General features: G+C 42.0%; 1 protein-coding gene across 9 annotated transcripts in view; it reads right to left on the bottom strand.

Moving 5' to 3' along the window:
- The window catches only part of RC3H1 (ring finger and CCCH-type domains 1), a 60036-nt gene that overhangs the window by 30142 nt on the left and 12603 nt on the right, over positions 1-17291 (bottom strand). For all 9 annotated transcript variants that reach the window (XM_018083816.2, XM_029964023.1, XM_029964027.1 and 6 more), the window contains exons 2-3: positions 8277-8645; positions 1110-1230 (exon numbers count right to left, since the gene is read on the bottom strand). In XM_018083816.2, the coding sequence (XP_017939305.1) occupies positions 1110-1230; positions 8277-8507 (352 nt within the window). In that variant the 5' untranslated portion in view covers positions 8508-8645. The remainder of the gene's footprint in view (positions 1-1109; positions 1231-8276; positions 8646-17291) is intronic.

The following is a 17291-nucleotide window of genomic DNA, read 5'->3' as shown; positions in this document are numbered from 1 at the left end:
ACAAAATGAAACAGAGTAATAAACTATCTCATATTTCCTCTTTTTGTGCCAGCCTTCAGTGACTGTACAGTGCAAACCTGATGTCCACTTTGTCAAACAGAGCACTGCACAAGGCATATCGGATGTTCATTTTTGCCACCTTGTCTTATTTGGCATTAAAAGCAGTCTCCTGGGAGTCAGCTTCCCCACAGGTTTAAGTCTTGTGATTGGCTGATTTGGCTCTCTAAGAAGGTGGAGCCTCTAATGAATCCTCTCATCCTGAGGGTAGTTTGTCCCACACTCTCAGTTCATCCCTTATTCATGAACTTCAGGGATCACTGGGATGTTGGCTTGTTTTCACAAGACATTTAGTTTCCTGCCTACATCTGATATCTCCACTGCTTTGGCCCAGCCAAACTGAGCTTACACATGAGTCCTGAACTCCCTGGGGTGCAAAAACTCTGATTCACAAAGTGCTGGGAGCCACTTAATCCGGGATAAAGAAACGAGTGACTCACTAGGCAAATGGCTGCCATGCTGAGTTTGTTGCACAGCCAGGGCTTGTTCACTGGGCCACTACTACCCAGAGTCATGCTGCTGTCACACTGTTCTGGGCAGAAAGGACTGAGACAACTCCCTGTAAAAATTAATTTCTGAAAACCTGATGCCCAGGATGCTCAACTCCACTCCTTGGGCTGACAGATTGTCTGAGTCCAGCACATGTGGCGCAGATAAAATCCATACTATTGAACACAGTGCAGGTTTGCTAAGCTAGAATTACTCAGACGGATACAGCTCCAGTGTAAGATCTTGTTATCACAAAGTAAAACTGAAAAAAGTCTATTTTTACTTAGTCTGCAGAGGTCAAAGCAATTTACAGAGTTTGTCTCAGCTCACTATATCATGGCCAAATAGCTCAGTCTTTTCTCAGAATTACTTTTGACACCTTCCACAATTCCACACCCACACCCCCACCATGAAAACATAATGTTTAGGAAATCTTCTTCAATTTGTTTCTAAACTAGGTTTATATTCATTTTTCAAACAGACTAACTAATCATTTGGATAGTTTATTTTGCATCTTATTTGTTTCCCACTCTCACTGTCCAAGGTAGCAATGCAGGAACTACCTCTGGCACTGCTGAGTGGTTTGAGGTACAATGCCAATTCTTCCACACATTTCTTGCCCTCCTCATAATGCTTGGTGTCTTCAGCTCCACTGCATAAAGTAATTGGCTGCTGCTCAGGAACCTGGAGAGGGATGACATGTACATTTACATGAATATGCATAAACAAGTGACAGTCATGCTTACAAACACTTGTTACTATGAAGCATTTCCTGTTTTATTCCCCTTCTGTGTTTTTCCTATATTAATAGCCATTTTTTCAGCTTGTTTACCGAACAAACAGCATAAGAAACCTCAGTGAAATGAAAACAAAAAGACAGAGAATTTATGTTTAGTAGATTTCCTTTATTTAGTGGCTGACAGGAACTAGAAGCAGGAGGCTTAACATGGCACTTCCTATAACTACAAAACTTTGGCTAAAATAACGCACATTGAAACATCCCCAAAGCTGTCTGGCCAAAAAAAATCAGGGGGGGTGGAAAATAAAAAAAAAAAATCAGAAGAACCCTGGTCTGCAGGTAAGTACTGATTTGTATCTACAGCCTCACAGCTCTAAAATCATCCAGGGATAAATTACAGCTACTTAGATTAGCAGGAGAAGATTTAGCAGCAAATACACTATGACGCCCTTGAAACATATTCTGACTAGATCAAATTAACAAGCAGCAAGACCAAGTTATCCTACACAGTGCATATGAACACACCCCTGACATTCGTAGTTTTGGTTGTTTGGGTTTTTTTTCCCCGGTGAAATGTCTTCATCCAGACATTCATCAGAAATCAGGTCTTTTCAAAGGGATTTGGACCACTCCTTCCCCAAGTTATGATTTTGGTTTTGCCTTCCTCGAGGTTAATTCTTAAAAGCTTTAAGCAAATTTCAGGCTGCAGAATAGCACTGCACTAACATTCTCAACATCACTATTCAGCAGTCAACCCAACATAACAGCACAGAGAACTGGAATTTCTCAGAAGACTAAACACAAGCATGTTTTGCATATGCTGTCAAAGCACAAACAGATCTCAGAGTTCTATTTCCAAGTCAATCCCTATCCCAGTGGCAATAACAGCCTGCTAATCCCACATAGCTGCTTATGGGGACCAACCCAGGCCCTCAATCTACAAGCACAAGCCTTTAATGCCTCAGTTAAATACAGCTACAAACCCACCCACCTTCACGTGCAACCCAGCCCTGGGAAAAGCAGTGTTATGGCAGCACTGAATAAAAGCAGGGAATATATATAAAGTGTGTGTATATATATATATATATATTTATATATACACACATACATATATTTTCATATACACAGACGTACAGATACAGTTGTCATCACCAATGGGGACAGGAGCTTTCCCATCTATTTTAATAGACAGTAACGTTTCAACCACATGATCACCCTTCTCCTTACACAACAATCTCTGCTGAGTTGCTCATTTGACACACAGAGCAAAATAAAAAGTTACTATCTACCCGACTCTTGCTTTTACAGTAGGCAACAAAAATAATCTCAGAGTGCAAAATATCAGCTGCAATTAAGACAGTTGATACCATCCCAAGACTAACATAATCAAGATAGTCTCAATCAGGCACAGCCTCTTTCACTCCCATTAAAGGGAAAACCAAAGCCAAGACAGCAAGGTTGGCCTTTTCACTGACTGCAGTTAACTTGTCATGTTCTGGGCTTTTTGGTTTTAATTTTGGGACAGGGTTTGTTTGAGGTGTTTTGGTTTCAGGATTTGAGGGGTTTTATGAGTCCGTGAGCAAGAAAGTTTTCAGCAAAAGGAGATTTCACAAATGGATCTTACAGTGGTCAGACCTAACTGTCACAACAGACTGGTTTCTTGGGATCTGAGAAACAAATACTAACACCTTCGATATTTACTTGCATGTTGACAGAACACTGCACACCTCCCTTTCGAAGCCACTGCCATTTTAGCATAAGGCTCTGCCTAGGCCGTCACCCAGCAGAACTGGATCCGCTACCCAAAGACATCTCCCGCACGTGTGCCCAGACAGAGCCTGCCCCATCCCTGCCGTCGTTATTGTGGGCATAGATTTTGTGAAAATTCCTCCTTATTCCTGCAGCCGTTCCATCCACACCAGTTACAACTCAAACCACAACCCCCAGCAGACAAAGGGGGCTGGGGACAGACGTGGGACAGGAAGCCTGGGACAGGAAGCCTGTTCAGCCCCGGCTTCGGCCCTGAATTGAAGGGGCTTTAGCACACATTCAGAGCCGTGTTTGGAATGCCAGACACAGCAGAGCCACCAGCGAGACACAAGGGCTGTCTAGGCAACTAAAAGAGAGCTTCCCCCTCCCCCAGGGAAAAGCTGGCAGAGAAAAACGTCCAGGAGTTAATCAAGCTGTACAACACTACCTGCCTTTATTTCTCCCCACACACACTTCACCATCACTCATGCAAATGCACCTCATAATAAAATTCACAAATAATTTTCCTTTTGCTGGTTCTTTTCTATGCACTTGCAAGAGTTACTTTAATATTTTAGGGTTAGGATGATTGTAAGAACAGCACCTCCCAAGAGAAAAACTGTAAAGATGTGATTCATAAAAGTCACAGGAAATGTGAATTTTATTTTTGGCTCCAGCGTGAAATTGCTGAGGGACAACTGAGAAATAATAATTCAACTCCAAAGCATTTTCACTTCCCCTTTGCAAAATATCCTTTTAATAGCACAATTATGCATGGAGAATGACCCTATGGTCACTGCTGTTTACAACCTCTCTCAAGAGCCCCAGAATATATGCCCTGCAGAGTGAGTTCATTATTTTCAAGATCATTCCATATTCCATTCTCTCAGACACCACACCCTTATCACAGTTTTCACTGCAAATATATTCACATCATGTAACCGACACCTCCCAGGGGGGACGAGAGCGAGACAGGAAAAATGATCTCAGATGTTTAATTGCTTGAGATTTGTGAGGGTTTTGCATCTGCCTTGGCAATGCCTGTGAGGATCCCAGCAGTGGAATGCTGCCCATCAGCTTGGCTTGTGGCTGTGGGAAGAGGGGAAGAGGCAGCTTATGACGGCATGAGGAAGGGGACCGGAAAAGAATGCTAAAGCATTGCCTCATAGCAGGCAGTGATTTGGAATTGGTGATTTAACTGTAATTTGATGAAGGATGTCAGCTTGAGTTGTCACTAATTACCATTAGACATCTAATTGCACAGAACATGTTAAACAGACTAAATCCCTTTTTGTCTGGTTTGAAAACTCTTTCTCCCTCCTCCCTATGAATGGAGGATTTGCTTCCTGCCCCCCCAAAAAACCCAAACAAAAACCCAAACAAAAGCCTAGTGTCTTCAGTTCCTCAAGGGATTACATTAGGGACAACTTCTTCACAGATAATTCCTCTTCTGTGGCACTTCATTTCACCAGAAGTTACAATAAAAAATGATCAAACAAGCCTCTAATAGTTCTGCAATTGCAATCTTCCCCTTTTGAAAGGGCTGTGAGTTAAGATCACTCCACCCATTCTCTCATCATGTACATGATTCCATTGCCCAATGTATCTGTCGTGTCCAACAGGAGACTATGGAAGACATTAAAGCACCACAGGCATTTCTGCCACCCTATGTCACCTGTTTGGAATGTGTACGCTGCTGCTTCATGGGTTAATAAAGCACGAGGGAAGAGCTTAGATGACAGATCCATGATTATGCACCTTCAAAACACGGGTCAGGTGAATGCTTAAAATAGTTGCACATAGTGAGTAACATGTGGATGCTGGAATAGCTAAAATTCCCACAGAAACAGGCTTAAGGGATTTCTTCACTCAAGAAGTGTAAGAAGCAAGGTATCCCAGGAGTGCCTTACTGGTTTGTGCCCAAGCCATTGTGCCTCCCTTCCCTCACAATATGCTTAGCTCTGCTTAGGGTTCAGCTATTTCCAGCCCTCCCTGGAATAATAATTCTCATCTTCCCCTTATAATCCCTTCTGCTCCCTCATCTGCTGAACTCATCTAATCTGGTGGGCTGAATTACCCAACCAGAGGGGCTGTGGAATCTCCCATTCCTCTACTGTCCAAGGCCAGGCTGGATGGGACTTGGAGCAACCTGCTCTAATGGAAGGTGTCCCTGCCCACGGCAGGGGGTGGAATGAGATGAGCTTCCAGGTCCCTCCCAACCCAAATCAATCGATGACTCCATGACCACTGCCTCCCAGCCCCTGTAAGCACTGTTGACCTGTAACACGCTATAGGGGAGCAGGCAGAAACTTGAGTCCCTCTAACAGTTAATTTTCACATCAAGGGTGGCTATAACCTGGGCAACAGGTTTCATTTCTGGAAAGGGGTGGGGAGAGGGAAAACTGAGAAAGAGTCTGTAATTCAAGTAAGAAAACTCTTCTTACCATTAAAGTGGCAAACCAACCCAGAGAGAGAATGCTATTGTCAGAGAAATAGGTTACTGCTTCCCCAGGCAACTGTGTGACAAGTTTAGTACGTTTTCCCTCTGAAGTACAGCCCTGCTTATTTCACCCACTGTGCCAAAGTGACTTGCCCTGGAATCCCATAACTGCTGCCAGTCACAGCAGAATAGATTTGTTTCTTTAAACAGCCTGGTCTCCTCCTCTGCCTCCAGCAAAAAAGCACTTAACACATATAAAAGTGTGAACTTCTCAGAAGTCTCCCCAAAGGGAAAAGAACAAACTGTTCTTCCCCCTCACAGATAAAAGCTTTAATTGTGCTGTACTGAATTTCCTTCTAAAATGAAACCTGTTTTTTTTGAATTTATAGTTTAAAAAGAAGGTATTACAAGTCTCCATGGACTCAGCTTAAGGTGTTCAGGTGTTTGTTGGAGATTAAGGGACACTAATGACACACAGACCCTCCTGAAACTAAACCATGAAGCGGAACAAGAAAAATGGGTTTGGTTTCAACTGAAGTCGATACCACTCATGCTTTGAAAGCTGGATTGCTGCTCACAGACCATTTATGTTGATATGTACCAGAGAACCCATGTTCTCAAACAGGACACAGTTCAAAATCACTAGTTTCTCTAAAGTACCTTTTAATTTTTTTTTTAATTTGTCCTTAATCAAGCCCTTTTCTCTAAGAAGATTTTAAAAATGGCCTTAGAGAGGCTAGTGGGAAATAGTAACTGTTTCCCTGTCCTCCCCAGTGAAATAGTGTACTTATTTTCTAGTACTCCATAGTCTGGTAGGAAGGGGCAGGGAAGAGAAAGGAGGGTGAGTTGTACTGAACACTGATTTCATTCACATGTTGAAATTAGGAGCTGGCTGGGAAGGTGGTGCAAACTTCTCTTAAGGGGAAAGTTTCTCAGTAATAAACATCCAGCTAAGATCCATGATTATCGTTTAGGTACCAGAATTGCTGGGAGCAGCAAACATGCAGCAGTGAGTGACAAATGAGGGGTGTGGGAATACTGTCTCTTTTGGTGGCATTTGCAGCTTGAAGGTCATCAGGGAACAAGGTCCTGCGAATCTTGATCACATGAAATTCTAAGATGTAAAAAGGAGCACGAAATGCTGTCATTAGTTCAAAGCCAGGACCCAGAGTCTCAAGACAAACAACACTATAAAGCCTCTCTTCCTTCTTCATACCTCACACATATGGATGAGAAACTCTGGCTGGCTAACTGGCAAAACCAGAATAAAATTCTCAGTTACCCATACAGAGGCAGGGTGGTTTTTCATTTCATTCCAGAGGATCTTGGTTTTATGGAAATTATAATTCAGGTAAAGATCAAGTTTATCACATAGCTTCTCACAAAGCTTAACAAATGCACACAAACCAACCGAAAAAATGCAAGACATTTATCACAAGTGTGGACATTTGGGTACAGCTGGAACTATTCTAGAAACTCCAAAGAGGAAGGAAGGAGATATAAGGGAGAAAGAGAATTACAATATTTACTTATGGCATCACCCACAGATCTCAGTGCTTGGAAGCTCTTCAAAGATGGTGGCATATCACAGAAATGGGAGTGCACAGTCTCACTGCCTTCTCCTGCAGAGCAGGATGAGTCACTTAGCACAGCCAGAAACAACACTGCATTTTAAACTTGTAGAATAACTTCTATGCCACACACCACAGAAAAATAACACCAAATTAGCCATATTACTTGATGAACTTAGAAGTGGCAAAAGCATGGTTGGATCTCTAGGTCCCAGTACCTAACAAAAAGCAACATAAGAGTATCTTTCTCTCCTCCACATCTTTTACAGTTCCTCCACAAAATTCTTTCCTTTTCCCTGAACTATGGACCTCATTGAATTTCCTGCTGATCTCAACTCTGCTGAACCCAGACATGGAAGCACAACAAACCAAAACAACCACCCCTGTATGGTAACTGTCCCCATTTACATTTTCACTCCTCACCCCTAAGTTAGACATGATTGCCCCTCCTCTTCCAGGTCCACAATCCTGCCCAGCTTTGGGAGGTGCGGGTCACAGGAAGCTACTAGTGATCTAAGCATGATAAGCTTATGCCAATTTAGGTCTGAGCTGAACAGGGTGATCCTGCTTTCCACACACCCCTGCCCCTCTCCTGAGGCAGTCACCAGCACCAGGGACACTCGTCCCCATCAGATCACCCCTTCAACTGACCTCACCGGTACCTGTTCCAGCAAAAAGGGGAGGCTTGGGCAGGCTGCCCCTATGGATTTAGAGCGACATGTCAGCTCAGGAAGTTGCATTTCCAGTGCACAGTTTCAAATTAAACATAAGGCCGTATAAAGGCTGCTACCAGAGGGGTCTGTCCCACTTCCCTTACACTTCTGACCTGCTTTTGGGACAGCTGGCCACAGGTCTTGTAGGGTGAGTACAGTAAAGCACATAACCTACAACAGAAGAACGGCTTCCCACTAAATAAACTCACTGATCCAGCTCATCCTTTCAGCAGAGCATGACTAAGAGTCAAGGAAGAAGGAAGGGAACAGAACAAACCCATTCTGGCGACAGCCCACGGTTACACTGAATCAGATGTAACAAAAATCACAGTCAGCAACCAGTAGAATCAAGATCTAAACTATTGCTCCAGGTACCTCTGCAACTTTTTGTAGACATTTACAATAAAGGCAGATGAGTACTCCACACACCATTAACATCAGTCACAACTTGTCCTCCTAAAAGAAAGAAGGAAAATAACACAACCCCAGATTTTGAAGAAAAGCAAAGACACTGTTACCTGAGCACCCACTAGCTGCAGCAGGGCCGAGTTCACAGGGAGGAGTTCAATGTCTGTGTTGATAGTGGTCTGGTCGAAGGGACATGCCTTACGGTGGAGCTTGTTGAGGCACATCTTGCAGACGGTGTGGCCACAACCCAAGCTGATGGGCTTCCGGATGGTTTCGTCGAACGTCTGTGTGCAAATTGGGCAGGAGAGAAAATCCGTCCATTGTGGAGCTTGTACAGGCATTGCTTCAGGAGTTAATCGACAAGACAAAAATCTAAAGCACAGATTCCACTGGAATCAAAATCTTGGGAAAAAAAAGTCTGTTCGTTTTTAAATATCTTCTGTAAGTACAGACAGTCAGCACATAGTGTGAAACATAACCTAGAAGGAAGCAGAAACACACAGTGAGCATTCTGTACTGGAACAGGCACGGGAGACCCTTTGTGCTCAGTAAATAGCACTTGTCGAGGTACAGCTGAACTGGGAATGTGAGGTAGGGAGTGCAGTTCTGACACTAAATACAGGACTGAGTCATGACCTGCTTTAATTCCAGCTAGTCTCTGGCACTGGAAAAGTCACTTTAAACCATTTCTGCTGTTATACAGCTTAAAAAAAACAGGCAACAGATAACTATCTCATTAAAGTTATAAGGCTAATTAGCTTTACAGTTTTATGTTCTCTTTTTTTCTTCATAAACGAGCCAATTAACATCAATAAGATTTGAATAAAAAAGATCCTTTTTGAAGGGCTGGTGTGCTTATTCCACCAAACCAATTTTTTTCATGGTATTCATTATGAGCTTTAAATAATTTTGCTTAGACAAAGCTTTTATCACAAGCAAGCTTTCTTCAGAGTCCAGTGGGCTCCGGATTGGCACACAATGACTCTGGAAAGGTGGGAGCTGTCCCAGCCTTCAGAGGGAAGAACATTTCTAGAATGTCTCAAGGACCCTTTTCTGACCCCAATGTACATTATTCCCTGCCTATCTAGAGATTATATTGACAAAGAAAGAACATCTTTAATGTATTGAGAAATCACACAAACTACAATAGAGGAAAACCTAGGAGGTCTTTATCACTTGGCACTTTCAAATCAAAATGTTAAGAGGATCAAGTGTTACTAATTATGAGGCAATGGAAGAAAAGACATCCTTTTGGGACAAAAAAAAAAAAAAAAGCAGAACTCACGTGAGGAGAAATATAAAAGAACAGATGGATGAAAACAATCATTATCAGAAAGAAAACTGGTAATAAAATAATTTCTGATGTCTGGCTTACTTTCTATCACAAGTGGAGTTGGAAAACAAAAAAAAGAGAGGGCAGGTCAATGATTTACAACCAATTTTTCTATATCTAGCAGCTCAACACCAACAAAAACCCCAGCCCAACCACCCAGATGTGGTAGTTTCTCTTTCCCACATGCCGCTGGCTTCAGTTTCAAACCCATGAGTGTGCACTTGCTTGTTAGTATCTGTTCTGATAGAAAGTTCTCACATAAGCAAAACAGCAACCTGTCATCAAATCTCAGCTTAAAAAACAACCTCACAATTTAAATTAAAATCTCAATTCTAAAGGCAAAGAGAGAAACTTCAAATTAAGAGTTGTGCAATTCAAAATCAAAGCATTTTAAAATAGCACAAAAAAAAAAATAATGCTAAAACAGAGACTGAAAAGCCTCAGGCATTTTTTCAAGAATTTAGTGCAATGTTGTTCACCGTTAACATCATTTTGCCAAGGCAAACAATGAAGAGTTACTAGTTAAGCTTTTAGCCACGTTTCATCAAACATTAAAGCTTAGTTTTAAAGCTAATGAAAAGGAGTTGGACTTGGATGATCCGTGTGTGTCCCTTCCAGCTCAGGGTACTTCATGATTCTATGAAAAAAAATCACTTGTCTCTTCAAAAGACAACGTACAACCCCACCAGCCCTGGCGCCCAGCCCAAAAGGGATCAATAAGAAATCAATATTATCCAGGCAGAGGAAGAGGTACTGCATGTGGTTAACCCTACCACCACCACTGCACAACCAGAAGATGTCAAGGTTGTTCAGGGTTCCCCCTCCAAATCACCTCTTTAATAGCAAAGCACTCATTTTTTTCATCTTGTCAGCAGACAGGCAGATCATTTCCATCACTTGTAACACCATAATCCAAGTGAAATCTTTCATACTTTTAAATTACTTCACTAAACTAACTTACTAAAACATCCAGGAAATTTATTTCCAAGTTTTCCCTTGCTTCCTTATATTTTAAGTAAACTTTGGTATCAAGTATTCCAGCCAGAATTACTCTTTGTAAACCAAATTTGCAAAAGAAATTAGCTGGAAACTCCACAGAAGTCCTTCTGCAGAGAGCAGAACACAGTTTGATACATCTAGTGTTATGAAATACCATCGGACGTTCAAAATCTGAGAGTTGAATTCACATTGTTTCCTTTAGGTCGCACTGCTATTAAAATATCTACCAACAATTTCCCAGACTCATCTGCAATTCAGAAACAAACTGAACAGCCTATGTGAAACACAGATTATTAACCAAGAATTAAGAACAGTTTCTTACTAACTGAGGAGATTTAAAACCAGCAGCTAATATGAAGCTGTACCATCAAGAATAAAAGGTGGACGTGGACATGGAGACTCCACCATCCCAGGCTCTGAACTGGAACAAAGGAGTTAAACGCAACCTTAATATGAGTTAACTAATTTAAAAACCCCAGTAAACAGAGACATGCTATTCCTACCTGCAGCTCTGGCATAATGAAATAGGTCATATTTATTTACAAAATCAAGTTGAAAGAGAAGTTTGGGGAGTCTAGGGAGGGAGGGAGTAATTAGTGGCATCCATGATCCCACGTCAAGGCAGGTCTCAAAAGGCTGGGGGAAACAAGGGAAGCAAAGCTTATACATAATCAGAACTCTCAGAGACTCCACAGTGCCTGTGGATGTGTCTGGGTGCCTCCATGGCAAAGGAAGGCCACAGACAGCACTGAGAACAGAATATAGGGCTGGGAGAAGCCTCAGGAAGTCATCTACTCCAGCGCAGCCTGGCTGCTGGAACAGATGGCTAACTGGCAGGATACAGCCAACCTCTTCCCCACAGGAGAAAAGAATAGCTGTTGGAGCAACAAACCCTGCACTGCTAATAAATCAGATCAGCACAGAACTGTGGAATTCCTCCGGTCCCACAGAAGACAGGAATGGCATCACAGGGACTGAGGATTGACGAGTCGCAGACAATACAGCCTGGCACCAAAACAAGTCCTGCTGCCGCCGCCACAGCTTTCCACATATATGGTCCCATTTTCCTGCTGGATCCTCAACCTTCACACAAGGAAGCAGAGCCAAGTGCTGAGATACAACATAAAATTCTCTCAGGCACAAAGCATCCAGATGGGGTAGACATGTTCAGAAGCGAAGCTGGCAAAGGTGTGTGCCTTGCCACAAGGTTTAGGACTTGCTATGACCTTGGAAATAACTGGGGAAAAAATAGTCTCTAACTTCAAAGAGCTTCTTTAAACAGAAGACATTAGAGATGGCAATCAAACAATGGAAACAAGGCAGTATTATTACCAGTCAGCTATTAGAGCATCACCACAGAAGGAGAACACTTCCCTGTACAGATAAGGTAGGAAAAGCATATTCACTTTCATGGTGCAGTTTGTTTGTTTTTATAAGTGTTTCTTTCCAGCATTATGCCAGAGGTGAGAAAAATGCAAAGAATGTAAACATTTATAAAAGACATAACCATTTAAATAAGCCCCACTTCCATAATATTACGTTTTTAACCCAACTCAACTCACTATTTCACACCTGATACCTTCTAATGCCTTAAACATGTATCTACATACACTTCGTTCGTGATTGAAGAAAATAAAGATATGTCGAAACTCAAGAAAACAAAAAACTAAAAAGGCACATCACAGTACATAAACTGGAAGATAAAAAGGTGTAATTAAGCATGAAGATACTCCAAGACACAAAATACCACACTAAACTAGAGATAGATTGATTTTATTATTTCTGAGCATGAAAATATAAAATACCGGTATGCAAACCTTGTCCTCCAGCTTAGCCCTGCATAAGCTGTTTTATCCACAGCCAGAATCACCTGGAAAAATTCCTGCTCTTTTCTGGGTCTCCGAGCCCCCCAAAAATCCTTGAAATTCCATCCTTCAACCAAGGATGGAAATGTCACGCTGTAATCAGATCAGTGACCCGTCTCCTCTGGGACCCTGCCAGTGCTTCAGAGAAAGGCAGGATCATTCCATAAACCACCAGGACAGCTTCCCAACACTTCATCACGCTCCTTACTCTACAATGCAGAGGGGGAATGCAGCCTCCTGCCCACGCTGTGTTATGTCTGTGGCCACCAGAGCCTTCCACATGTCACCAGGGAGCTTTGCAGATTCAACTCTCGACAAAAAGTTGTTTGCAAAATGCAGAACGCTTTGTACCAACATCCACTGTCATCAAGTTTCACACAGGATGACACACAGGAAAACTCCTGTGCTCTCAGATAAAATCCCCGTCCCTCTAAGTTCCCCTGTCCCCTTGTCCGAGGGAGTCCCTCGGGGCAGGTCCCAGCATTGCCCGGGTTCGGGTTCTCTCCCAAACACAGGACTGGGGCGCAGCATGCACCAGCACAGGCCCAGCCCGTGCCGCCCTGGCAGTGCTGAATCCTCCCTGCTCTCCCCAGCAAGTCATGGCACAGTTGAAGCAGATGACTCAGCACCTCAGGGGCACCGTCGGCTCAGTTTGTGCCCTTTCAGAGGAAACAAGAGCATTACCTGCTCTTGACTTTTACTTATTCCCCAGAGCATTTCATTCAGCTTTTCTTCCCCAAGCAGTGTCATCGCCTTCTTGACCAAAAGTCTGAATAATCGTTTTAATTGTCTGCTGTTCTTTCAGTCCTGAAGCCGTTTCATTTTTGCTGAGTCTTACTCAGAACTAAACCGAGCAGAGCTTCCTGTTGCAGTTACCAGCGAACACAAGTAAAGCCTATTTAGTGCTAAGCTTAACACTACAGCAGCTCCTCACTGCCAAAAACAACTCAGGCTTGCCAACCGATCTGCTCACGCAAATACAGCTCTTGGCTAATCTATTTAATCTAATAAAGAAAACATCGTTTCATTAATTCTTTTAAAGACTCTTACTCCTTAGTAAGAACTTGCACATTTCTGAGAAGTAACCAGATGTAGTTCTCTCTCCTGTGAGACTGGTTCTGTGACACATTAACTATTTCAAAACCCCTCCGACACTTTGAGATTAAAAATAAATCAACAGCCTAAATTAAATTAACAGACAACAGTAAAACAATTCCTAACTCACAAGGATCACCAGAGACCCCCACTAGTTCTAGCCACCAGCTGAACCCCTCCATACTTGCCTAGTGCCAAACAGACAGATTTTTACCAGTTTTAAAGAACCTTTTTATGTTCTACTCCTATGTGCTCGTTGTAATCAACAGCATTACTGAGGACACTAAAGTATCTTTCTTCTTTCCCCTGACTTTAAAAAGTCCTGAATTTAATTTTAGGGAAAAACTGACCTGGCAACCCATGGGAAACCCTGACCAGCCAAAAGTAATGGGTTGTTATACAAACACCTTGTACTGCCAACTTCACAGTTCACAGAAAAGAATAAATCACGTTAGCTATGTTTTCCATATCCAGTTCCACAGAAAAAACCTCTGAAATAAAACTAAAGAGAGAGGGGAAGTCCAGGCCTGATCAGAGAAGAGTAGGTAGAAGAAAAAAAAGCTTCTTACCTCTGCCTGGGAAGCTCCATGAACACCACATACGATAAGCCCAGAAGAGTAGTTCCGACAGATTGAGGGTTTTTCCCCCTCCTGTTTGCTCTCTGAAACTTCTGTGCACACCCTCGAGTGGCAGCAGCAAGTGCTTCACTTCCTCATTCCTGCTCGGTGCATGCCTGCCCTGCTCCCAGCACACCCAACACCTCCCAGAGCAGAGCTCCAACAGAACACATTCACACCCAGCACCAAAACCTGCAAGTCCGTGTGTAACACAGGTTCCCACCCTTCTCTCAAAGCTACAGAAACACCAGTGAGCTGCAGTGGTTGTACAATAAATCTCCTTTTTTCCCCCTCTTTTTTTAAAGAGACAGAAAAGCAAAACTAAAATCGTGAGCACCATCAAAATTCTGTCCCAAACTCACTGAAGCTCAGTTAAATCAGATTCAAGATCTACTTGCTTTTCTTCTCAGTAATTTTTATTTTGACTGCAAAAAAACAAAGGAAGTTTATGTAATTTCATGCAAAAGTCTTACTCGGTAGTCTGTGAAGTATGTTATGAAAATGGGGCCAGTTAAGGACAAGATGTTATTCCTTATTTGAAACTTCCTGCCTTGTAACAACACGAGGAAAACAAAAAAACCAAACTAACATCATCACAACTGTACCACAGTACTTCCCCAACAGAGGCTCTAAAAGCAATTTACAATCTTTTAAGCTCCACAACACCCCATGAGGCAAGAGCTCATGTCTTACTGCGGAACAGAAAACTGTTGAATAGTTATTTATCCAGTGTTTCACAGGAAAAACATGGAATGAAACCTCATATATAATTTTTGAACCCAAATACATAATTTTCTTGATCTCTTATTCTCATCCATCATTCAGTCACTAGTCTTGCACCGTTAGGGTCATGAACATTAAAATATATACATCAACCAAAACACACACATACATTCCTCTACACATGCACGTGTAGAGGAAGCTTAAACTTCCTGCTCATACCCCCCCAGAATATAAAACCTGCATGTGGATCAAATAGTAAATTTTCAGGGAAGATACAGGACTTACTTCATAATTTCTGGTTGATATTATACACCCCTTACAGCTTATTTAAAAGAAAGGGGAACAACCAACACTCACTAGTGAACGGTTTCATGATCTATCACCGAGAACATTTTTTCTACCAGTAATGACTGCCAAGCCCACAGATGATTAAATCCAGGGAGTTAACAGCAGACAAGCATCTCTACAACACGTTCCTTTCATTTCAAGTTAAGAGTTCTTGCATTTGTCAGTGCAAATGACTATGACATTAACACATTGATTAAATCAGGATTAAAAAAACTGAGGAAGAACCAAACAGATTAACAGAAGAAAGGCAGAAGGCACTTCAAATATCCACAACAGTTTTCAGAACATAGACTTTGCTTCAACTGGTCAGATCCTCAAGAGCTCTCAATTCTGCTGTCAAGGAGGCAACCAAATAATTTGCTTTTCTCAGAGCAGATACAGGTTTGAAGAGATGCCATGGTAAAGATAAAGAGGACAAACTTGTAAAAGTCATTAGGTTCAAAGGTAGAGACACACATTACCTACTGCTGCCAGCTAGAGGAGTCACTACTCTTCCTTATTCATTCCTTTCTAAGATATTCCAGCTGAACTGGTTGCAGTTGCCCCAGTTGAAGCTCTAAACATAGATCTTTATTAATAAACACAGGTAGGCAGAAATGTGGGTGGACAGCAATTACGCAACCAATACCTTGTTTTAACTGAAAAAAGGCAAGCAATCAGCCAGACAAACAGCTCATCTAAAATAAAACTCCAAGTAGTAGACTTCAGGAAGAGAAAGCACTGGGAAGTGGGTAGAGTTCTGGGGACTGCAAACACTCTGGCTGCAGAGGCACAGGGGACAGAACAGGCACCTGAGTCCTCATCCGCTGAAGCAAAACTTATTTTCCGTATGCCCTTTAGTGATCTGATGCATCACAGCCATAGTAAGATTGGCATCTGCTAGAGAGAAACCATATGAAAGATGAAAATCACCAAGGCCAGCATCATTCTTTTCCAAGCAGAGATAAACTACAGTTACCTGACAACTCCTACTACAGGTATCTCGTAGATGAAAGTAAACTAAGGAAATGGAGGGGGGAAGATCTTGTAGCCACTGCAATGCCTTTTTAATTTTGTAGACAGGAATCATTTAAGATCCAGCACAATTCAATGAAAGAGAAAGCATTAAAGAAACAACCTAATAAAGAAGTACAAAGTGCTGCTTGCCACCCACTCTCCAGTAGCAGCTTCTCTCCCTGCCTGACTCAGCAGCTCTAATTCTGCCTTGATGTTGGTGACACTCGGCTACAATAACACAGCACTGCAGCGTGAAACAATGGGACAGAGGAGGGCAGAGTCACAGTCTGGCTGGAGATATCGGTCAGAAAACGTCTGGGAATGCTCTCCACCTACAATACAACCTTTATACTTATCCCACACACCCTCTTCCCAGCAAACTTTTGTAAACGAAATACTCTCTCTGAAAAGAAAATATAATCCAGAAACTCGGGGGTTTTGTAGTGTATTGCAAAATATTACTGAAAATATTTATTGGATAAATTTACAAGGTAAGAATCCAGTAAGAGTCTGAATTTCCTCCCTGCCTCCTTCCCTTTATGTTCAAGAGTTTGCATTACACTTGGCATTCTCCTAAACACGTTTTTATTTGTTTTCAAACTATCTGGCAGATTTCCAAACCCCAAACTTCCTTTGTCAAAAATTCCAGGTGCAATAGTAAGGAAATTCTGGAATATACTGTAAGAGCAGTGTTCAGTGAATATAAATGCTACTGCCCAGCATAGGCAAGAAGAAGTTTCTATTTCAAAGAGTTATTGAAAGCATAAAAGGTAAATGTAAAATTCAATTTTACAGAGAACTCCACAAGTGCTCATAAAACAGGTATTTTTAGTGCCCATTTGAAAACTCTGTCTCAGAACTTCTTTATAGTGGGATTTTTTTCCCCTCCCTTTTCATTTCTCTGATTTGGAGGTGGTTTTCTTGTCACTCAGACACTGCCCCCACTTTAAAAACATGTCAGAGCTTCATGTTCATCATGTTTACATAAGCAGTCTCTAATAAAGCTTCAGTTATTCTATTTACCTTCAAAGCAATTTATTTTGGAAGACTGCGCTTAAACATCAATAGATCTTTTAATAAAAACAGAAAATCATCCAAGACCAGCAAAAACTAATGAACTTTTAAACAAAACTACTGATGTAGTTGCTT

This window comes from Manacus vitellinus, unplaced genomic scaffold (genome assembly GCF_001715985.3).
Source record: "Manacus vitellinus isolate BGI_N305 unplaced genomic scaffold, ASM171598v3 scaffold_68_pilon, whole genome shotgun sequence".
NCBI lineage: Eukaryota > Metazoa > Chordata > Aves > Passeriformes > Pipridae > Manacus > Manacus vitellinus.
This window is presented reverse-complemented; position numbering and strand designations above follow the sequence as displayed.